The following is a 24,360-nucleotide window of genomic DNA, read 5'->3' as shown; positions in this document are numbered from 1 at the left end:
GGAAACAACAAACACTAAGATGAGAGTTGTTAGAGGGCAGTGACACATTACTAGCATTACGAAAGTGTTTGCACAGTGTTCACAAAAAAATGTAATAAAAAGATTGCAACAGAATTAGAAACACTGGAAAAGGTCAATATGATGTGTCATCGGAATTACAAGCAAGTATATATGCACACGGTTTGTCAAAAAAAAGAAAAGGGAGGTTAGACAATAGGCCTTTTACAGCAGATCCTGGGATTGTTGCTTTGTGCATCTGTAATGTAGAAACAAGCCCTTAAAAGCGATGTACAGATTGGCCAAAGCACCGCTGCATATCTTCAATATCGATATGGCCGCTTGTAATGGACTAAGCAGCGAATGCTACAGCGTATGTGTGCCTGTGCCATGAACTTTTTGCGAATATCTGTGCTGCAACATAAAGATACCCAAATGTTTCATTTTCATCAAAATATTCAAAATTCGCTGAAAGTAAGCATATTCAATGAAAAGAAATGAAATATTTTGTGGAAACCTTTTCAGCAGTAGGTAGGCAACATCATGCACAACTCAGCAAGCTTCACCCCAAGCCACCTATTATTTCATGGAAAACTTGTACAAGAGATGTACATTGCACTTTTTTCTGCATCAACTTCATTATACCGCTGCAGCCTGGTAACTTGCATCACTCTTTCTTCTCTGACTGTGCTTTCAAAAGATGGCAGGAATCGTACCAAACTTTATTCTCATCCTCTGTTCCTGCTCTAACCCAGCAAATGATGCTTGCTGCCTGTTGTTTAATGTTGGCTGAAGAAATTTAGCCGGAAACTTTGTACTCAAAGCAGAAACTTCTGAAGAAAATTTTTTTATGGTGTGTTGCCTACAGGCAACACTTGTGCATAGAGCATTAAATAGCATTTCTGCAATGAAATGCGTTCACACTAAGATGGACCTTGCATTTGTGTGTGCAGGATGATGAAGACGTCTTTCTGTTGAGCAAAATTGCTGACATCCTGAGGCCACTGCTATCCTGTTACAAGGAGGAGTTCTTCCCTTACTTTGACAAGCTGCTGCCTCATTTTACAAGGCTGCTGGTGAGCTTATGCAATATTTTATTTATTCTGTAGGCAGTTATTTTGGTATCAGCCTTGGTATCTAGCTACCTTTCCACGTTAACCTGGCTTGAAACATTCGTAACCTCTTATTTTATGTTTACTTGTATTGGGGTTTAAAAAAAAATGTTTAAAATAGCAAACTGGGGTTTAATTGGTTGGCTGTCTAAAGTTTACTCTATGACATCTTTACATTCCCTTTAGGGTCCTGACCGGCCCTGGCCAGACCACCAGTGGGGCCTGTGTGTCTTTGATGACATTGTTGAGTATGGGGGACCGGTAAGTTTGCACTTTTTGCCAGTAGACATCCTTAGCTGTCTTAGCTGAATCACTTCAAGGTACCGTTATACTCTAGTCTAGGCCGGTTGCGATTCTAAACCGACCCCTGAACATTCGAAGCCAGAAAAAATTAATAAACTTGCCTCAAATGTAGGCCGAACAAAAGAGTGAGGACAGCGTTCACGAAATGAAAACAGCATTTATTTAATGTGAACAATCATGCCAAGCTCACTCTGCGTTATCATCACTGCTAGCCTCGTCACTATAAGCCCAGACCACACGCACGCATGCGGACGCACGCAATCTCGAGTCCGCGCGCCCATGCGTGCGCAGACAATGTGGCACGGCTCGGACAAATCGAAACGTGGCGCGATCTTGGTGAACAGCTCCTCTCTGTTATCGCACATTTACTTTCCTTATCACTGTCATCTCATTGCGACACACACAAAAAGCGTCCCTGTTGCCCCCTCCAATGACGGCTGTTTTTCTCGTCAATGCTGAAGTCCCGCCCGGCTTGATTGTTTGACAATGCCTCTGCGGCTAGCACAACTCTTCGTTTGAAAGCGGCACAATCCTTTCTCTATGGCGGCATTTATATTGTCATTGCCTGTTAGGTGCCATTACGATAATGCCACACTATGGGTCGATACAACACAGGTCAAAATAGCGCTCATGTAGTTCTGCCGCAGCTAATAGCGACTGTGATGCTGACTTTTCTATGCACCATATTTATCGTTTTCAATTACAAACTGGTGCGTTTCTTTTTTTTTTTTTAATTCTCGAGTCTAAGCTGACCCTGGAGTTTGGTATATGATTATTCCAAAAAAAAAACTGTCGGCCTTGATTCGAATAAATACGGTAGTTGCTGCTAGTGGCTTGTACTGCCTGGAATCTAGCCAGTAGCTGCCTACGGGGAAAGCTATGTCTGCTCTTCAACAACCTTGGGGTGTACAGTTGACACAGATTATAATGTGTAATGACCACATTATAGGTAAGGCTGCATATAATGTGGTCTTTCCTGACTCCTGTTTATCATCACGTAGAACTCGATGTGTACTCATACCGCTTATAGTGCCACGGTGCGAGATGAAATACCGCTTATAATGCGGCTGCCGGAAAATCCCGCAGACAAGCTGAGGCAGCGAGCACGCTTCTCAATGAGGCACGCCAGCCAAGAGGAGAGTGATGAGGGCGATGTGGAGGAGAAAGAGGAGACACAGAGCAAGTGAACAAACGAAGAAGGAACAAAGGGGGATGTAGGTGGGAGGGGGGTGTTGTGGCAACATGCTGGATCAGCGGGCGCGGGGGTTGTTTAGGCAACGGAGAAGCCTATTGCTGCTGCCACATGTGTTTGGCGCGTGGTCTACATTGAACGCATGCTAATCGTTGCTCTTTGGCTCTTCATATGGGTGCTGAAAGTAAATACTGTCACCGTCTGATTTTACAGACCCTGGAGAGCTTGCAAAAATGAGAATTATCGGGCAGACTGGAAAATCAAGTTTCAGCGATAGAATCAATTTGCTGTTTTTTACAATTCCATCACTGCAGAAAGATCAGTCAAGGCGGCAAGTGTGTTTCGCATTCGTCTGTCACAATGTGCATCGTCGCAAAGTGCAGATATTGGGCGTATGACCGTGACTTCTCAACACTGTCAGATTATACTGTATTCTGCCAATTCATTAGTTCAGAAAGTTGTCCACATTTAAGCTTCCGCCGTTTCTACCAGCACTTGCAGATACAAACTTCTGCTATGCGTATTCGCTGTAGTTACTGTATGACCGCCCATGAACCCCACGTCACACGCGTGGCCGTCAGTGCATCCCGTGGGCTTCATCTCACACCAGATCTCCGGGTATTCATCTACGGGTGCGAACATATATCAAGGGTGAGCTTCCTGCAATGGCATACCACTTGGATCCCCCGCCAGCTGGGCCTAACCAGCGCAGTGTGTAAGAGTTGTCGGACGATCCCACCGCTGTCAACCAGATGTAGGAGTCGTCGGGACGATCTCGCCGCTGCCACCATTTGAAGGAGTTGACGCTCGTAGAGAGGAACTCGGTGAACAGGATTTATTTACATTATTTACATCTACGTCAAGACATACATCGACAGTCTAGCGTGACTCCCAAATGGAGCCCGCAAGACGACGCATACAGCAAACAGCTTCTGAGCACACAGCTCACTAGTACATTTCGAGCATGACAACGAGCACTCAGCTCACTATGATGAGCACGACACGAGCACACCCTAGCAGCCGGCAATCGCTGCTTATAAGCACTTGTCCCCCCCTTGATTCCAAGCGAACGGAAACGTTCGTCCAGTCATCGTTCGACGTCACCGTAGACCAGCCGTTTTGGAGGAGGATGGCTCACATACACGTGTTGCACAGGTTTCAGTGCCGCCTCGAGGGCCGATGACCTTTGCAGAACAGCCGTCGCCTCTAAATTCCAGAGCGGACCTCGCACAGGGGTAAGGGTCCGGAGCCGACGTCAGAGGGCTTCGTAGAGCTCTGCTCCGTCAAGGGTGGCGCTGCCGAGTACCACATTCCTGAGCTGACCCCGCGCCACGTGGCTGCCGGTTATCCGCAGTTCTCTGAAGTGCGCCCCGTCTGGTTGGATTGGAACACGTGCAGCGGGCTGAAATAGCTGGCACGTTGCCACCCCGTACGGCCATTCCTAACAAGTGTCTTCGGTAGTCGGTGGGCCAAACGAAATGCTTCGCAGCAGCTGTACGGTACTTGGAAAGGGGAGGAACCACCTCTCCAACGAAAGTGCAGGCATATTGTCTTGTTGTATGCTTACATTCCTGGACAAACACAGCTGCTTGGTCTATATGTTTTGCATGTGCGCAGCGTTTGAAAAATTCTTGTGTTGGCTGTAGTGTGGAAATTCACAACTCCGACAACTTGCATTACAAGTGGTCTATTCTGTTCTGTTAGATTGTTGCAAAAACTGCAGAGAAGTGATGTGCGATGAGACGAAAGGTATGCACCACATAGCAGTGGTTTCTTGCATTGCTCTTGGGAACCACTGTTGGTGTCGTCACTGACACCTGTAGCATTTTTTATTTGTGAAGCCATAAAACATTTCGCACTCCCAAGTCTTCACGTGCGTTTCTGGTGCCATCGTAATCATCATATCTTCCGGAGTGACTGTGATTCTAAATGCTCGTCAGCCCTATTACCATTGCACTCATTTCAGAGACAACACATGACTGCTCGCAGATGTGCAAATCGGCACTGTGAAAATTGCGAAATTGCACCTATTGCACTGTCCTGAATTGCAGCTAACTTGTGGGAAAGGTCACCGCCAAAAGGCTTTGCCTGAACCTGACGTTGGTCAGCAAACAGCATAAGAAAAGGGATTTACAGTTAAGCTCGATATATCGAAGTCCGTAAAATCTTCAATTTGCTTCGTTATATCGAAATTTCATTCTATTGAAATTCGCCCTTTTATGCAAATAAGTAGTTGCCTATCGATTTTTCTTACGCAGAAAGGGGCCGCAGAATCTTACGCATTATTGGGTAATCGAAAAAAGCCATTTTGAATGAGGAAACAATTCATTTTGACAGATTTGGTAGTCGGCGACGAACGATAGGGTTTCATGCCACGTAAGTCTATGATATCTTCTCGGCGGTATGAATTCAGTGAAGTCAGCCATGCTTTCATGTGCACTCCGTCCCCGCGGCTAATGCCAGACATATGCTATAGTATAGCGTATGCTAAGCATCGCACGTTTGTTACAGTTTTAGTTGCCCTGCGAGATCTTCGGATCTCAAAGGCCATATGCCGTCGTTTCGGTTATCGCCCGACTGCAGCTATAGGTGGCACTGACATCTCGAATATTTCTTTCATTAGGCTTCGACGCGTCCGAAACAAGAAGCAATCAAGAAAACTCCATAAGGTTATTCATATACTTCGTTGTCGAAGCAGCCTGAGACTAAGTGAAATCCGTTTACACAGTCATTTACTACGAACGAAGTGAATTTTACAAAAGCAACACCTAATTCAATTCGAAGTGGGCAGCCGGGACCACCGCCATGTTTCACGCAAGCTAAGCAAACCACACGAAGACGCTAGCGCTAAATCTGAGAAATAGCGTGCGTACGCTATACGCTATGGGTCGTTTAGCGTTCTGCGCATGCGCAATAACGACCTGCTATATTATAGCGTACGCTAAACTAAAGCTGTCTAGCGTCGCTCGCACTGGGAGGACATCAGGAAAAGTGCCAGCAATGGGAAGTGAATGCTTCGTCTGCCTCTCACTCCAACGGGTGACTGAAATTTGAGATTACACAACCTCCAGTACTAAACGCGCAGAAGGAGAGACTACATTGTGCCACGCCATCTTGGCACGCCCACTCTTTGCATACGCAGCAGATTGCCTCTAAAGCAGGGTGAGCGGCTGCGTATGCGCTCAGCTGCACTTACAACCAAGCGCAACCACGGCCGAGACGAGCGCCAACTTGCACCCCACACTTTGCCCCCGCCTTCACCTCATGCATGCTTGATTGTGTTACCGCGAGCTTGCTCCCCTCCCCCTCTTTGCTTATGCGAAAAGGCGGCACTGGTGAAGCCACCATCCTTCTTCTCTCACCCTCGGATAGTTTCACTCACACCTAAAGCACACAGTGTGTGGGGTGCGGTAGGATCTTATCGCACTTGGACTTTATACAGAACATGATGGGGGCGATTTGAGAGGTGCGTTTGTAAACAGCCGCTTGTAATTCAATCATTTGATCATCTGTGTCTGCGGAGGTTTCCATTTATTGCCTCGGCATTCCTTTACTGCGGCAGTGAAATGTCGTTGTACAGTGAAACCTCGTTCAACCGCAGTTGGCCGGAGCTCGGAAAAACTACGTACTAAACGGTAGTACTGTTTAACCGAAATAGCATGAGATCGCCCACTTACGTGTCGAAAACGGAACTCAGAGAGAGTGCGATGAAAGGGGAAAAAAACATGCAGTATTTATTCACTTCGCGCGACAAAAGTGTTATTTTTGTTTGATGCCGCGGTGGCCTAGCACGATGACAGCGGCCTCAAACTTACTGAAGCTGCGTGCCAGCTTTTCAGCCAGCCCCCTCTTCTCGGCAAACACTCGCATGGCAGATTCCTCGTTGGCGTTACGTATTCTCCATGCAAGCGCGCAGTAGTGCTGCAGAAGTCCCGGGGGCACATTTTCATTGCTGGGTGCCGGAGTTTGGAATACTTTTTGTTTGGAATAGAGTTACGTTATCGCACCCCTGTTCTCGTCGCGACGATTGCATTCATTAGGCTGACGTAACGCGTAGCTTCTGCCACTGTCGGGCCTGAATCGCCCGTGCTGTTACTTTCCGTGTCGTCCTTATCACTGTCGCTATGCGACACTTCGGCAACAACAGAGGCAACGATGGCGAAAAGTCAAACCTCGTAGCCGACATGTCTTCGCGGACGCAGCAGTGCTGCCAAGCAACTTCTTCGCATTCCAAATGCCATACACCGTAATCAACAGCAGATCCTTGTCGTGTGCCAGCGCCTACTTCTTCGTGTCACGTTCGATAGCACGGACAATGTCTAATTTTTCTTCTATGCTGTGCACCCGGCGTCTTTTTTATCCGAGCTTGGGAATGACGCAAGTCCTCGCTTGCACGACGCCATAACGCTCTCTGGAACAGTGTCGAAATGATGGTGATGTTGATGTGGCTTCACGCGCGAATGCACAGGGCGCTTGGAGGCTGTTGTTCCCATCTCTGAGGCTTGTTGTTCTGCCGGGCCGCCCGATGGAGATGACGCACCGCTGTGTTTGCGCGACAAAAAGTGGAAACAGTACATATTAACTGACACGTACGCACTAAGCTGGTACGGTTTATGCGGGTGCAAAACACATTATGTTCAAAGGCCGCTGAATCGGGGATTTGACTTTACTACTTTTAAAACGAAACTACTGCTTAAACGGGTACGTTTTAACTAGGTTTTACTGTATTGAAATGGCATACAAACGCACTTCGTTATATTGTGTTTCTAAATACATGGTGTTCTATGGACAAGAGGTTATGAAAAGTTAATTAATTCGTTATATCGAGAATTTCGTTCTATTGAAGTTTGTTATATCGAGGTTTAACTGTATATAAAATTGTCAAAATGATTTTTGTAGATGGTTCGGAGCTTACAAGTGCTAGCTGTGCACTTTACCGACAGCTGTTGGTATTATCAGTGAGCTTACATATAGCATGCACAGCGGTTCAGGGCGCACTATAGAAACTTAGGCCTTTAGTTTGTGATGTTTTGACTTCATTTTATATTTGTCTTGTGCATTGAACGAAGTGGGCTATCGTAGTGATTAGCGTGGCTACATCCGTGCTAGTAAAGAAAGCTGAAAAGAGTTGAAAATGAAGCGGGTCACAAAAAAAAAAAAAAAAAGACAGCTGAAAAACACCACCACACGGTTCATGTTGCAGTTGGTACATGCAGAATCACTGTGTTGTGATTACTGCCACATTGCAGCACTGCATTTATTCTTGTGGAGATGGAACATGCTTCGAGCTGTGGCATATAATCTCACTAAGCAGGGACAACACAGTTTATGTCAGTGTAATGCACAGAAAGTATGACCGGGCACACACAGATCTGGTAACAGATACAGTCTGTTACCAGATCTGGTATCTGGTAACAGATACAGTTAAACCTCGATATAACGAAATTTGCGATAAACAAACGATGTAACAATCTTCGTTGCATTGAAAACATTGTATTCATTTTTCGCAATTTAACGACGTAACTTCATGACACAGTTTCGGTTTAACGAAGTATTTGGCCATTTAATCATGCACTTGGAGCCTATATGGCTAGTAAATCTATCAAAACACTATCTCTGCCGAGGGGAAAGTTATTTCAAGCATCCGTCTGCATGAAAAGTTTGAGGGGCAAAACCGCTATCAAAGCATGTGTGCCGGGACGCGGTAGACAGGAAACACCACTGTGCCATTTGTCGCATTGGTGAGCAACTCGGAGAAACACGAGCTGATGATTCCTTCTGCGTAAGAGTGATGGGGATGGAGTGAACGTGCGGTAACGTGGTCAAGCACGTGCTGAGGTGGAGGGCGGCAGGAATGTGCGCCTATCTGCCTTCTTGTCTGCGGGTGCGTGCGTGCGCGGGCCATGTGCCGTATCAATCTTGGAGGTAATTGCTCTGCGGCAGGCCGAAATGGATGGTGCCTTCACATGCATTTTGTTGTTCTCGCACATCTAGTGTTGGCGGTCGCGTATTCTCAAGTTTCCGAGACATGATACGAAGCGCTTGCTCACATTGTAACTGGGAGTTCGTGGTCATTGAGTGAGATCTGTTAATGTTTGCCTTAGCACGTGTGACACAGAAAAAACTGCGAACCTTTCTTCATGCAGTCTCTTTGCTATCGCCATCAATGCTACACTTTTCTGGTGAAACTGACCTCTCTCTCTCTTTTTTTTTCTTTGCTCAGGACCAATGTCTGTATTTTTTTGCACTTTTGTTTTTAATTTGTGGGTGCCTGTTGCGGGCGCTAAGCACGGTCAGCTATGGCCTCCAAGATTTACGGCGCTGCACGATGCAACACATGCAAACCTCGGACGCCGTGAGCCACGTTGATGCATTGCTCTCGATGCGATCTGCACCGCACAAGCTGGGGCTCATAACTGCGTATTATGGCCTGACCTTTTTGCGATTTGTTTATAAATGTTTAATTAGATGTTATCCACCCAGAATGCTCTGGGAATTTGTGAAGTTGCTTTTAAAACCTTGAATTAACGAAATTCACGATTTAATGGAAGTTTTTCGCTGCAAGTACAACTTATCGAGGTTCGACATGCATGATTTCGATAGCAGACATGATTTCTTCACGCAAACACCCACTCTCTATAGTTCGAAGTTTACTTTTCTTCTTTCACTGGCATAAATGCATCTGTGAATATGTCGTAGTTGCAAATGTAGACTATTGTTGCGATAGCAATTACAGTCAAAGACCTATAATTTGAACTTCACAGGGAACGCAGATAAATCCGAATTATTGAATCTCTGAAAAAAAAAAAGAATGTATCCAAGGAAGATCTTTTTATTTATGTCTTAAAGGGCCCCTGAAACGGTTCGGACAAATGTTGTAGACGCGTAGGGTACAGCTTAAGTAGAACATTCACACCACAATTTAAGTGAAGCGTTACGTATTAATGGAGCTACAAGCGATTAGAAGTTACCCTCCTCCCTAGTCATGCTTTTCCTCCTCAACTCGTTCGCCGAGCGATCGGGGCTAAGCTCCGCCTTCACTGGTTTCGCGTCACGATGCGACGTCACATCGTCCACTTCCGGTTGTTTTGGAGCCCGCCCCCGCCTGCGTGAAACCTCTCCGCTAGCCGCTTGGCCATCGACCCCAAGCGAGAGCTATCGAAGCAGCGTGCATTTCGAGCATTCTGTCGTAGCGCCGAACGTGTCTGGTATTCCGGTAACCACAGGCAAGCTGGTCATTTCGGCAAATGACTGGAGGCATAAACTCAAGCTGATGAAGGAACTTTAGCGTAGACGTACGTGCGGCCTGATCGGTCTGCACGGTCCAGCCACTTGTTGGCGCAGCGCTTAACCAGCCAAACAAAGTGCTAATATTGCTCTAACCAAGTGTAAAAAATTTTAAACATTTATAAAAACAAAGTGTTGATGATTACACTCCTGCGAAAAATACACACCAGCAGCCAAAGAAGAATACACTTCGTTGCTGCTACTGTGTATGGTTGACCTCTGTGCCACCAGGTGGCTGCACCGTGCAGACCATTCGCATTTGCGATTCTGCTCATCCCATGGCTCATCCCGTTACGGCACAGTCAAGCGGCCAGACCCTGTCCCCTTGCGCTTGCATTTGCCCTAATACCGGACTCGCGAAACGCTATTGCGTTAGTAATCTTCCGGTGTAAAGTGACGGCCACAAACGCGCAAACCCTGGCGCTGATCGGATAGCGGCAGTCCGATGCGCAGCAGCCAGCTCGCTCGTATGCTGCCTTGCAGAGGGACACGATGTCGCAGCTTGACATATTGCCAGTCGCTACGTTTGCAGTCCACAAAGCAACAAAGTCGAATCATAGTGCTCGCGAAAAGACTGAGACCGACTCTGACCGCGGAGCTCTCGTCAAAATGGAGTACGTTGTAACACAAGCAGACGATGCTTGCTGTGTGCTGGAAGTGCTTAATTGTATTGAAAAATCGTTCTTGTGCATTCTCTTTATGTTACTTTCTGTTTATAAAAACAAATGAACTAACATTCCAACTATTACGAAGATCATTTGTTTACCATAAAGTTGGAAAAATTATTGATCACGCGCCCTGGTCAGCCAATCGGATAGCTCGCCCCACTGACGTCATATGGGTGATTTTCGTCATATGGGTAGGGACGGCTTAAAATTCCGCCGAGCAGCGTGCTCCGATCGGCAGCGATGTGCATTTTTAAAACCTTATAATAAATTACACGCTTTACGCGGAGCACTTAGATGTGTCAATTAATGATCAGAAGGACCTACTCTAACGACTCAGTATGTTCGTAGAAAATCGTCAAAATCGTTTCAGGGTCCCTTTAGTAAGACCCCTGTGCGAGGAGTAAGTGGTCGATTCGTAGCTGCACGTACTTCTGCTAACGTGCAACCAAGTAAGCCTGTATTTGAGTTAGTCACTGTTTGACAGTGGGGTTCTACTTGCTCAATTATATCGTCATTGTTCAGTTCACCACACAACACCACGCTATCGACGTCTGCTACGTCTTCAAATGTAACAGTGGCGGAAAACAGTGTCCAATTTATCAGTCAACAACTGTATATGGACACTCCAGGCGCAATTTTGCCGTCAGCGTTGGCATGATATTCTGTATAAAGTCCAAGGGCGATAACACCGTCATTGAATGCCATATGCTGTATGTGCGAGTGAAAGCATGGGAGGGTAAGCCAACTATTGTGGCTCAATCTCACGCGTGCAGGGAACCAGGGGAGGTTGGGGAAGGGGCGGGTAGGCATTGTAGTTCAGCAGCAATGCACGATCGCGCGGACTTTATCTTGAAAGCGATCTGCTTTAGGGCAGAGTCTAAGCGAGCCAACGGCTTGTAGCTTTGCATGTGCTGTGTTTTCACTGCCCAGTTTGTGTTGAAGCAATAGACAGCACGAAGGTTGCTTGGCTCGCCGTTGTTGCTGGGGCGCTTCCTCGCACCAGCGTTTTGACAGCAAGTGTCTGTAATCATTGAGTGTGGTGTATGCATGTTTGCGCGCTGACACCATTCTCGTTAACTTATAAACGAGTGTTTACAAGTTTATATGGCCGATAAAACTACTATCCTTACTTCATATGGTTGTCTACTAATTTGCTATCGTAATCGATGCTTCGCCGCGCTTCCTCACGCCGGCATTCTGATGGCATTATGGAGTGGGACGTGGGCATGTTTTCCTGTGTGGGCTGACACCATACTTGTTAATTTAGTTAGTGAGTGAGTGTTTACAAGCTGATATTGCTGATAAAACTACTGTCCTTACTTTGTATGGCTGTCTACTAATTTGTTACCACAATCAATGCTCCTCATTTCGGGTGAAAATGTGACATTTCATAAGGTATGCTGCAACTACTGTGCAAGTTTCTTTTCTTTTGTTAAATTTAATTTTTAATATGAATTTACTTTTTTTTTCTAACACTATTTCACTATGGCAAATAATTTTTGATGGCACCATGAGATTCGTTGTAAATTTCTCTTTCAGGTGTGACTTTATGGCAGTGCTGAGCACAATGCCCTGACACTGCCCCTCAAGCAGGTTATGCAGAAGCAACTATGTGTATTGATATTAGAGCTACATGCTTAAAGTGAGACCTTTTTACTTCTGTACTTAGCATTGAGTAGTTTTGGAAACTGCTTAGTCAGTGCCATGCTCTACAACTCATTTTTGGCTATTGTCATTACAGGCATGTGAGCGCTATCGTAGCTGCTTCTTGGAGCGACTGCTGGCATTGCTGACAAGCGCCAGTCCTGAGGTGCGGCAGGCAGCCAGCTATGGCATCGGGGTGCTGGCACAGTTTGCAGGCGAAGGCTTCACCCAAGCATGCGTTCAGGCCGTACCAACACTGGTCGCCATGATTGAAGCTCCAGATTCAAGGGCTCCTGAGCGTGTGTTTGCCACCGAAAATGCAATCTCTGCTGTCAGCAAGGTGTTGTTGTGGCGTTCCCAAGCAGTCAATGCTGATGAACTTATCCCTCGGTGGTTTTCCTGGCTGCCTGTCTGGGAGGACGATGAGGAAAACCCACATGTCTATGGACTGCTCTGTTCACTATTGGAAGTGTACGTACCCCCTACCTCGCCTACTTTATTTTGTCCACAGGTGCTCTTGCTGTAGGCCGATTCAAAATTCCTATGGTAGATTTGTAGCAGCCGACTAGTACTGTAGAAGGCAACTCGTGTATAGATCAGTGTAGTATGCGTGATCAGAATGATGAGTCTCAGGGTGAGAATCAGCATTCTGGCCTACTTTAGATTTTGGTGGAACAATCTCGGCTTCTCCGAGCTACACTCTTGGCTTGACATTGTGCTCTCAATCTGCCGTTGCAAAGTGCAGTCAGCATTTCGAAATTGTCATCGGAAGACTGTTGTCATTTGGAGCTCTTGTGGTGGCCAAAGATGTAGATATCTTGTGCTCCTCCACACTGCTCGTCACAGCTGTCCTTCACGCACTTTAGAGTTGATGGCTGGTGACATTCTGATGGTTGAGGATGAAAATTCACTGCATCTCTTCTAGAAGCTCCACCGAAATGTTCATGTGCTGTCAAAATGTTCCCAGGACATGACAGTGGGTTTAATGTTACGTCCGTGCTGGTTTGCCCAGCTGCCACAAGATCAGGCATCTCATCTAGCATCTGCATTTTTTAAAATCCGACGTAAACAACACTGCCGTGGCAGGATGATGACAACAGGGCGAAAAAGATAACGTTGCGCATTTGCCACTGTCAAAAGCATGAGCTGAGGGCTCTAAAGCAGTTTCCAGGGATAGATAGCAGCACTTAGGTGAGCACAAAATGCAAGCAGAAAATAGTGCTTCAGAAGGATTCAGAATCTGCTGTTGGAATTCGTCAACAAGGCAGTGAATCTGTTGACGAAGAGCTGTGTGGGCTACATAGGGCTCACTTGTGAATGCAACTTGCCGCCAGCATACACCGCTAACTAGCAAAAAATTGCGTTCTTACGCTGAAGTGCTGCTGCAAAGATGTCACTATGAATAAATAAGGAGACAATAGGCATGTAGTTTAGGTATGCTGATAAACTACTTTGTGTGCTATTGCCATGGGTGAGAATTCTACCCTTTGCACAGGCAAATGCATTTTTTGGCTATCAGTAAGTGCCCATCCTGTGTGCGTGTGATGTTTTCATGTCAAACATCATTCAACAGCTATGCTACAAGTGCAGGAGCAGAAGTCAATTGGACCGTTGTTACAAGCTGGTGTGCACCCGCCATGGTTGCTCAGTGGCTAGGTGTTGGGCTGCTGAGCACGAGGTCATGGGATTGAATCTCGGCCACGGCGGCCGCATTTCGATGGAGGCAAAATGCGAAAACACCCGTGTACTTAGATTTAGGTGCACGTTAAGGAACCCCAGGTGGTCAAAATTTCCGGTGTCCTCCGCTACGGCGTGCCTCAAATCGGAAAGTGGTTTTGGCATGTAAAACCCCATAATTTAATTTTTTTTTTAACAAGCTGGTGTGCATCCATTATTCTGGTTGTTTTCCTTGAACTGGACGACCTCATGGCAGCTTCTCCAGCAATGTGTAGATCTTTTTAACCATCTCCTAGGAAGTTTTGTTAAAATTATGAGTGAAATCGTTCTATGAAATAATTATGGTTTTATAAATGCTGGCAGAATGCTCTAATGAAATCCTGCTGAAGTGATGCTTGGAAAAGTAATTTGCTTTTGTTGATCGTTGGTTCTTGTTTCATCACACGAGAATGGCATTTCTTGCATTGTTACTGTAGCATGAAAGTTTTTTAGTATGGGCGTGTGAATATCAAATGTTTTTAATATGAATAGAATACCAATATCTAGCTTCGAATATCGTATAATCAGACAGAAGCTTCTTTCACTAATAAACTTTTATTTCACCATATATTTATGTTGAAAACAATATTATTAGAATGAAATGTGTGATTGCACAAAAATATCAATAGTATCTACAAAACAGTTACTGTTATGACAGACTTACTGAGACTAGCTTTTCAAATCACATTTGTATTGCACACAAAATTTTTCAGTTTTAAAAAAGTGGCAACAAACATTGAAAGCTGTCATGCAGAAAGATTAGTTCTACGTGGTCAGGAAGCAGGGGCCCCCTTTTAGCAGACACAACTTCCCCTGCCACAGAAAACGCTCTTTCTCTTGGGACAGAAGTGGCTGGTATTGCCAGGTATTTAAGGGCAATGCTTGGCTAGACTGAGGTACCTGAAGGAGCCCACAGCCTGCCACCAGCTACATGGATCACTTCCTGCACTCCTTTTTTCTGCGGTTGTCTTGAGCTCCTAGGAGAGAGGAGACACAATTCTTCACCTGAACAAACCAGTGAGGTGAGCTTCTGGTTAGTTTGGGGCAGAGAGCAATGAGAGTTTTATGGTCTCGCTACTGTGGCAGCATCTTTGAGAACAAAGAGGGAAATTGTAGGGCCTGCGTGAGTAAAGTTCTAAACGTGGCCCTATGCACCCAAATTGTGAGACGCTATGGAACTGCAACATAGTGGATGAACACAATCCCCACAACATGTTCTCACTCCGCCCACGTCCCCAAGCTAATTTTTGTCCATAATTTTACGTTTTATATGGAGTGGAAATCCAGTATAGTAGGACACATTGACTTGTCAAGAATGATACCAACTATTCATAGAAAGTGAATGTCTCTCTCTCTCTCTCTTTCTTCATAGGAATCATCCAGCCTTGTTGGGAAAAGACAACACAAACCTTCCACGAGTGGTGATGGTGATGGCAGAGGCATTTGCCAAGGAGGCAGTGGAACCCAGTTCACCTGTCGGAGCTCGCATGGTTGCTTTGCTGCATTCTCTAAAGGTTTGTGCTCGAACTTGAGTGAGATTGTCTGTGGGATTTTTCAAAGATCGGGGAAGCCATAAATTACTGAATTTCTGTTCAGCCTCGTGTAGCCTGGAATTCAAAGGCCCATGTGCATATATACACGAGGCTGATGTGCACCTTTCAGTTACAGGCTATATGAAGAGGTGGCGTTCTTGTGCCGCCTCCCCTCCCCTCTCTAAGTTATTTAGATTTGGTAAGATTTTGGTGCTAATAGGAACTGCCATAAGACTGAACCCAAAGTTTCACTTGCAAGGCATTGTCCCTGGAAAGATCTGCCTTTGTCTGCAGGAGGAAATTTTAAAAAAATGTGTAATAAGGAACTTTTGGTTGGGCCTGTTGGCTGTTGTACATGTAACCTTCTGCCTAGTATGTGGCAAGCAGTGGCTGCTATAGTGGGATACAACTTAAGTGTGCAGTGAAGCCCTGCCCACACCCTCATAACTGCCAGCCACTGTTCCTCTGCGAGGCTGCAAATAGTTTGTACTTCAAACTTTCCATGTTACTTAAATAAGGCGGTAACCACAAAAATAAAATTATAAGTGCATAATTTTATATGTTTTCACTCGTCTGTTATAGTGGAATGGTGAAAGCCTTATTCTTTGTTGAACTGAAATAAAAGGTTTGCATCGCTGCAATTATTTACTGTCAAGTTTCACTTCGCTTGGCAGTGAAGTTTCACGAGTAAAACGGTGTCAGCAGTGAAATGCACGGTACTGCGGACTTTTGAAGAGTGAAATGCTCAGACTCCATACATTTTGTGCATGTCTGTTGCACACCTCATTGCTTCTGCCGATGAAAAGACTTCAAGAATAGCAGTGCTCGGGAGGTATCAAGTACGACGCCATTTTGAAAACGTCGCATGACGACGACGACTTCGTTTGTTTCTGTGATTGGCTATTGGAATAACACAGCCCCATCTAGTGTGTGTGCCTTAGTCGCCAACTGCTGTCTTTTTTTTTAAAGTTGTACCCTACTATAAAGGTCCCAAAGAAAATTCCACCGTCAGATAAAAACTGATAAGAGTACTCCGTACTCTCCAAAATTAAAAACAAAAACTGAACCTTTGTCATATCTAAGCAGAAGACAAGTCATGCCTGCTACTGTTTCTGTCAAGAGGTCATTTTTGGTGAACAGCGACTAGTGCAGTTGTGGCAAAGGTGCCATGTGCTTTATTCCATGACACTGATTCTTTTGGTGTTTTTTCATAGCTTGGGTTGTATAAAGCGGTAAAGAATATGGCTTAACGAGATAGATATTACAGATGTCACACTCCTGGCATGTCCTTTGTTATTTCGCTAGAAATTGTTCATAATTTGGTGCATCACTAAGCAGGTCTTTGTAGACCTCCTTAAATCTTGTCAAACGCGCTGGAGGTCCGCAAACCATTTTTCGAGGAACCATCTAAGGAGAATCCTACTGGTCATTCTGAAAATGCTTCCTGAATCCACAAGTGAGCGCTGAGATTGCGCTCAGGGTTTGTCAATCCAGTCTGCCAGAAAAGCAATCTGCACTAAATTACAGTGGAAGCCATCACATGCAGCTGATGGCAATTTAATTAACATGCTCTAAAACTTCCAGATGAATGTGTGCCTCAACGTGGACCAAGTTCATCTGAGATGAACAGTGAAAAATGCAAGTCAACTCCGTGTTGGCTAGTGAAAAGTATATATTTGCTGCAAAAAAAAAAAAAAAAAAAAAAAAAAAAACAGCCTGTCCCAGATGGACCAGTGGAACTCGCCAATAGATGCACTGAATTAGGTGGGGCATGGCACGATCATGTGTGCACTCACCTTTCTTGCCCTGTTCCAGTTGTTTAATGCAACTAATTGTTTCACCCGCAGGCGTAGCGTAGTAGGGGATGTCTAGTCTAGTACCAGGGTTGGCCATAAAAAAGTTGCAGTGCATAGTGATGTTGTGGGGCTTTTGCGCGGGAGGAAAGGCTGGTTTCGGGGTGAACAGCAGGGCTCCTGCAATGTCATCATTACAATGCGCGTTTTCTCTTCCTTTCAGAGCAATGCGGAGATGTTTGCCATGTGCATTGCTCCCCTAAGCTTGCCACAGCAAGAAGCGCTACAGAAGGTCCTTGGCGGATGTTGATGCATTGCCCCGTATTTATTGGACTGTCCGCCTCATCTAGGCAGCACACTGTGAATAGGATAATTTTGTACATTTGCCTAATATTAGGGTTCTTCCTGTGTGATAAGTGCAGGCCTGTTGTCAAGGAGGCCCACCCTGCTTCCGGGTGGATGAAAATAAAATCTGTGGAAGCAAAAGTAAGCTGGTCTCGTGTGTCTGTTGCTGCTACACTGGATGCCTTTGTGTATGGATTACTGCTGGCTGTTTCCTTGCCCTTTAAAGCTATGTACTACTTGCTCTGGCATGCTTTTCAGTTAGCATGCTAATCCAACTTTTACAACTATCATAATATGCTAGATTTTTAGAACTGTTTTACGATTGTTGTATTGATGACAGTAGTTTTACGGTTTTTCATTTGCATCTACTTAAGGGCTAAATTGATTTCAAGTGTACACAAAACACAATCCTTGACTAGTTTCTCAGCCTCATTTTCCGAACCTGGCGGACTATCGGACCTGTAGCCTCCATCAGCACCACCTGCTCATTGAATCAGCGTATAAAGGCAGTCGAATTTTTGTTTGCTTTTATGTGGATAGTTCGTAAATAAACTTTATTAACATTTCCGTTTGTGGCACAGATCATCCTTGCTGGGACTAGGGGAGCATGCTTGGTCACAACATCCCTCTAAACCACTCTTGAAATTTTTTTTAATGCAGATACAATATTATGAGTCATAATACCTTTTTCTTTTTTTGCTTCGGCTGTATTGTTATTTCGCTGTTAAGCTGGCCGGTCTGTAGATGTAGGCAGTACACGGATTCTTGCAAGGTCACCCAAGCTAACCAGTCTTGGTCAGTAAATCTTACTTTGACACTACGCTCCTGGTACTTTCAGGTCATGAATTGCATGCACATTTCAGCATGACAGCGTTCTTAAAAGGAAAGTAGCTGTATAAAGGAAATGCACATAAGGTAGACATCTAGGACTAATGGTCCCTCGAGAATGTTACACGATTCACAATGCAGGGGATTGCTGTAGACCAACTTCTATCTCCCCTTTTGAATATGCATGCTATTCTGGGAGGGCAGCTTAGTGTTCCAGCACGAAATTAATGAAATCATTGACTCTTTTGAGTTTTGCATGTCGAAACCACAATCTGATTATGAGGCACACTGTAATGGGGGACTCCAGATTAATTTTGATCAGCTGCGGTTCTTTCACGTGTACCCAATGCACATAGTACATGGGCGTTTTTGAATTTCACCCCCCATCAAAAATGCAGCTGCTGCAGCCGAGATTTGACACCCCCCACAGCCTCTTCCAGCACATTACTAGAATGTGAATGTAGAGTACGAATAACTCAAAACAAGCTGGGTAAGTTGAACGCTGCATATATATTTTATAAACGTAATGCAAGGCCAAACATTCTAAAATTTTTTGCTAAAGAGAGAAGCTGATGCACATGCTTGGGAGTTCTTTTTTCGACTGGCCCCCCGAGTGTTGCCATCCATGGAGAACTTGAGCAGTTCCATTTTTGTAATATTTGTGTATTCATGGACCTCTTGCAGAGCTCTACAATGTGTTCTTTTTTATTTCCCTCCTGAGAGCCAAAAGGCCTTTAATCTTTACAGAAGGTGGGCTTTACCTGTTACTGTAGGCTTGTTGAGGCCACCCAAACCACACAGCAGATGAAATGGCATGTCAAACAGAGGACAGCCACTTTTTCACTCTGATTCCTCATGCACTCCCTCCATTCATTCATCCAAAATTGGAAAAAATCGCAGCCTGGCTAGACTCCAGAGGTGTGTGCGAGTGTGTCGCTTGCTCTCGAGCCAGTCCATTGCACAAGAGTGGTAGGGCAGGTTTTGTATGCACTTCCATTCGTGTGAATGTACATTTGTTGTGTGCCCTTATTTGTGCATGTATGCCCTTCAATGTTTCTCACTCGGTGGTTTCTCATAAGTGGAAAGCCTGGAACAAGGTAAGTATGCGAAACCATATGCAGGTCATTCTAGAGGCAGCAACACATGGCACAGATGAAGAAAAAAAATAGCGATTAGCTAGGCCAGAAAGTTCAACAAAGGAACACTCTATGTATTCTAGTATAGAGGCCCTACTTCCACAAGTATGCAAGTGTGTTTTGATTATAGACTAATAATGTGCCCATGCAGGTTGAAAGCTGTTTCATTCTTTCACTCTCCTCTGCTATGCCTGGCCATGCATAAATCTAAGCAGTTGCTATTACTTGAATACCTCATAGCCTAAGCAGCCACATTTTAATCAAATGGCGCATTCCATAGGCTGTCTACTCGAGTGGAGAACATAGTTTTTGCACATTCAATCTTTTGCAGACGGGAGTACTTGCTTCCAATATCAAACAAGTGGAAAGCCAACTTCGCTGAAAGTTGTCTTGGCACACAATTGTAACGTTTAAAAAGGAGCTGTGCAATACGTGTCACTTGGAAGTACAGTTAAAGCTTGATATAATGAACTTCAATATAATCAAGTATTTCACTTTTTATATTGTCCATAGAACACCACGTATTTTGAACTTCAGTATAACGAAGCGTATTTTTATGATTTCAATATAATGAAAATTTACTGCCGCTGCGAAGAAATACCGATACAATTCCACGGACGCAGATGGTCAAATATATGGCTGCTTGCATATGCACCACTCCAATAGCGTGCCGCGCGACCGTGACCGTTGCCAAAGCGGAGTAGCGCCTTGTACCATATAATAAAATCCAAGCGTGGCGTAAGATTCTACCGCGCCCCCCGTGCTGTATGCTTTAGGTACGAAGGTGAGCCGACAAGGATGGTGGCTTGATGAGTGCACGCTTCCCGCGCAAGCAAGTGGAAACGGGAGAAGGAGAGCGAGTCAACACCCTCTAGGCTCGTGGCAATGCGATTGACCGAGAGCAGGGGAGAATGGAGTGATGCGCAGGTTAATGCAGGTTAACGTGCGTCTCCTTTTCTAGCGCTGCCGTAAATGCACCTGGCCGTCAGTGTGACTGAGTGCATACACAGCCCGGGCGCCCTGTTTTAGATGTAATCTGCCGCATGTGCAAGGACTTCGGCGTACCAAGATGGCGTGGCATCATGTGCACTGTCTTCCCGCACGTTCGGTACTGGAGATTGCACAATTTTGAATTCCTAGACCCTCGATTCCCCGAGGTGCAGCAGTGCACCCTGCACCCCCGTGCTCGATTGAACGGGGTGCAAGGCAAGGTGCCGCCGCGGTGCACTGCACCCTTGAACCTTACAGCGAGTGGGTGCAGCCCGGCAGCCCGGCACCCCCTGCACTTTTTCGTTTGAGGTGCCGTGCACCTTTTTCTGAATCGAACTAACCTATTGTGACATTTTGGCACTCGCTCCGGCTTGCTTGACCATCTCCAGTGCTGCTGCTCTTTGCACGACCCAATGCAGAGGCATAAGGTCCATTCGATTCAGCCAAGTTTCTATACACCATCTGCACCTATTCACGGTGCACTGCACTTAGGCCTTCGATTCTCCGAGGTGCAGCGGTGCACCCTGCACTCCTGTGCTCAATTGAACGGGGTGCAAGGCAAGGTGCCGCCGCAGTGCAGTGCACCCTTAAACCTTCCAGTGAGTGGGTGCAGCCCGGCACACCATAACTGGCACCCTCTGCACCTTTTTGTTTGTGGTGCTGTGCACCTTGTTCTGAATCGAACAAACCTATAGCAAACAGCCAAGTGAGCCGGAGCGAGGTGTATGTGTCAGGAGTAGAGACTGAATGCTTAGGCACTAAAGCCATCATTTAAGACATACATAGGTGCCAAATACTGTCCTATAGGCCTGTATAGGCTCAATTATTTAGAACTGGTGTGCATTTGAAGATAAATTATGATTTTCTAAGTAACACAGCCCACCAAACCCCTCCCTGTTTTGTGAAATCTATTTTATTTTCCAGTTAAAGTGAAATGAGGCAAGTAGCGTAGGTTATAGGATTTATCTGAAACTTAATGCGGCTAGATGCCACGGGAAAAGTTGTTAAAAAAAGTGACGAACGAGGCCTTTTTTTTGTATGCTGAAAAGGAAAGCGCAACATCCGTCGAAGTTAGCGGCATATACTTGTACTTTGGAAAGTTAGACGATTAAGTGCACTTTACAATTTCAGAATGTTCACCGGTCAGAAGCTTGACAGTTCTTACAGTACCAAAAGCATGGTAGTTTTGTCGGAGACAGATTGAAGTCTTGAACTAACTCTTATCAGCAACAGGTTCAAAGGGAATGGTGGTGAACCTTTCCTGAATGTCCAAAATGGGCCCCACGTTCCAGGTCAGTGCACTTGAGCATTTAAGTTCCTCAATGATGCCGGCTAAAAACTTGGAGAGCACACAAGTACACTAAGTCACCTACAAGTGTATTGTACGAGAAGAAAGGAAACCAAGAGCCTGATTTTTATTAGTCGTATCATAAATGTATTGTCGCATAGATTAGTCTCAGCCTTTCTCATAATGATTCTTTCATTTTCCGCAAAGCTGTTAATAATAACCTTTACACTGGCAAAAGTGTTGGCGATATTTGATTGTCTTCAGCCAAGTTCCTCAAATGGTTATAAAATTTTAAACAAGCTGAGGCTAGGACACAACATAGTAATAGGCATCTTTAGGCTATGAAAAATCCAATATAGGCACAAACATAGAAATAGGCATTTATAGACACAATAAAGGTGCCAATAAAATGTTTGTAAGAAAGATCCACAGTTAGTGCTTACATTTTATATGGGCCGGATAAGAATGTCAGAAAAAAAATTTGCATTTTACCTATAGTTCCGGTCTCTAGTAGCGAGACATACACGTCTTGGAGCACAAAACCAAAACTGGTTCGCAGAAAAGCTATTGCAGTAAATTATTTAGGGTGCTCTGAGGTTCACCAGTAGTATTTAGGGTTTCAAGTTGAGAATTTTCATTTAAAGCAAAAAAAAGAAAATGGAAGTAAGTAAAATTTCATGTCAGTATTCCCTAATGGATCGTGTAGCTATGGGAACAAAATTGCATAAAACTGAAGCATGCATACAAAACCCATGTGTCCTATTCTAAATTAAATCTGACACACGTCACATTGTTCCATATGGCAACAAACGCTAGTTGTGGTATCATAATTCTTATGATCGTGTTTGGGAAGTCCCGGAGCGTGTTTCACATTGAGCCATCATTTCCCACAATGTCACCGGGACATGCATAGCCTTCCCTAACTTTATTCAAAATCCATTATTTTTGGACCTCCTTCTCTGTTATATATCACACGCTGTAACTGGCATCGCGTGCCACCTTGAAGCTGTATTGTAGACACGTTTCAAGTCTTGCGATGCTAGTCACAGTGGCAAGAAAAGATGATATTGCAAATGGATATCCGTCTGCACATGGACTGTCACGGGGTGCCATTTGCTTGAAGGGTGCACGCAGTGGATAGCTTGATGAGACGTGCGTGTGCTTGTTAAGGCCACACCACTAAGTGTTTCTCGTAGCCTGGTAACGTGCAGCACTTTTCCAGTTCCGCTGCAGCTGCGGCCACGATGTTTTGGGAAAAATGGAACAGTCACGTTCATTGTACAGCTTGTGCCCGCATTAGGCATGCTGCAATCACGGGGGTACTGTTGATGTTCAGGATTTGACCTGCGAAGACGGGATACAAGGTCTTGATTCAGCTGGTGGCAACAGACAGTGCAAGACCAGCCGACTGTTACTTAATGTAGTTGATCTTATTACCATGATTAGCCCTCATTTCTCTTAAATTCTGCATGGGAGCAGTAAACGAATTTGATGTCTTAAATGTGGCCAAAATATGAAGAATGTGTTGACTAAACATTTTCCTTCCTAACAGCAGTCATTAGGGTCATGAAAGTGCTCATGAATATGAAGATTCCTTGCAACATCACGCGTGCAGTTTTGGCATACCATGAAGGAGAAATGTATAATGTTATAATATATTGTCAAAGCATAAATATATTGCAGGCTTTCTCAGAGCCTTGGGGGGAAAAAAAATAAAAGATAACCTCATGGAAACAACTTTATTCAGTGTTCTTGAAGATGTTTTGAAACTTTTAAAATACAGCTTGTGCCCTAAAACAAATACTTAAAATTTTGAATAACTAAACCTAGCTAATGAGATAACTAACTGTACCTCAAGAAATGCTGTCATCTCAGTAACCTAAGATAACTACAAACAGTATGCCGTTGGTCTCATTCATCTAAGGTGTACCACTCTTATATAACCCTTGCATGAACAATATATACTACATATCAAAGACACAAATACAGTACCCAGAGAGGAGATACAGTCAGGCATCTTTGACCTTGTTTTGAGCAGCAGAGTAACCTTTCCAGGAGTGGAATTGCATGCCGGCTTTTCTTGTACTGCGTTCATTTACACCAGAAGCTCATAAAAAGATAGAGCGACTGACCATTATATTTTTTTTTTCTATTTTGTCAGTGTTCTCGACAGAGGAACACTCAAATAATGAGAAGTTACTACACAGTAGAACTCCGTGGACGTTCTTTGCACAATGTGGCACATCAATATGTAAAATAATCTTATAATTATGAAATAATACTTCTCCTCAGCAAACTCACTTGCGCCTCTGAAGATGCACAGCTTGTCTCAGAATTGACCTAGAATAATGAAATTTGGTACAAGTCATCTTAGAACAGATATATAGGCCCATCTTGGATGTTTCATTGTAATCTAGCAAGTGTTTGAAAAGTTTATTGTATTGCGCAGCATTCCATCATAAAAGACAAAGCCTCTGTGCTGAACCACACAACTTGTTTCCATGCTTAAGCCTGTACACCTGCATGCTC

General features: G+C 44.7%; 2 protein-coding genes across 4 annotated transcripts in view; one reads left to right on the top strand and one right to left on the bottom strand.

Annotated features, from left to right (window-relative positions):
* The window catches only part of Karybeta3 (karyopherin beta 3), a 74,005-nt gene extending 56,271 nt beyond the window's left edge, over positions 1–17,734 (top strand). Inside the window, exons 16-20 of the mRNA XM_050187920.3 lie at positions 951–1,073; positions 1,296–1,370; positions 12,301–12,674; positions 15,292–15,433; positions 17,468–17,734. Coding sequence (XP_050043877.1) covers positions 951–1,073; positions 1,296–1,370; positions 12,301–12,674; positions 15,292–15,433; positions 17,468–17,554 — 801 coding nt within the window. The 3' untranslated portion in view covers positions 17,555–17,734. The remainder of the gene's footprint in view (positions 1–950; positions 1,074–1,295; positions 1,371–12,300; positions 12,675–15,291; positions 15,434–17,467) is intronic.
* A 4,189-nt stretch (positions 17,735–21,923) lies between these two features.
* LOC126541228 (uncharacterized) overlaps positions 21,924–24,360 on the bottom strand; it is a 39,998-nt gene continuing 37,561 nt past the window's right edge. For 2 of the 3 annotated variants that reach the window (XM_050187912.3, XM_050187914.3), the window contains 2 exons: positions 24,133–24,171; positions 21,924–23,175 (listed from right to left, as the gene is read on the bottom strand). In XM_050187912.3, the coding sequence (XP_050043869.1) occupies positions 23,164–23,175; positions 24,133–24,171 (51 nt within the window). In that variant the 3' untranslated portion in view covers positions 21,924–23,163. The remainder of the gene's footprint in view (positions 23,176–24,132; positions 24,172–24,360) is intronic. The other variant, XM_050187913.3, reaches the window with a different exon arrangement.

The sequence above is a fragment of the Dermacentor andersoni genome, chromosome 2, assembly GCF_023375885.2.
Source record: "Dermacentor andersoni chromosome 2, qqDerAnde1_hic_scaffold, whole genome shotgun sequence".
Classification (NCBI taxonomy): domain Eukaryota; kingdom Metazoa; phylum Arthropoda; class Arachnida; order Ixodida; family Ixodidae; genus Dermacentor; species Dermacentor andersoni.
Note: the sequence above shows the minus strand (reverse complement) of the source record. Positions and strands in the feature narration are given on the sequence as shown.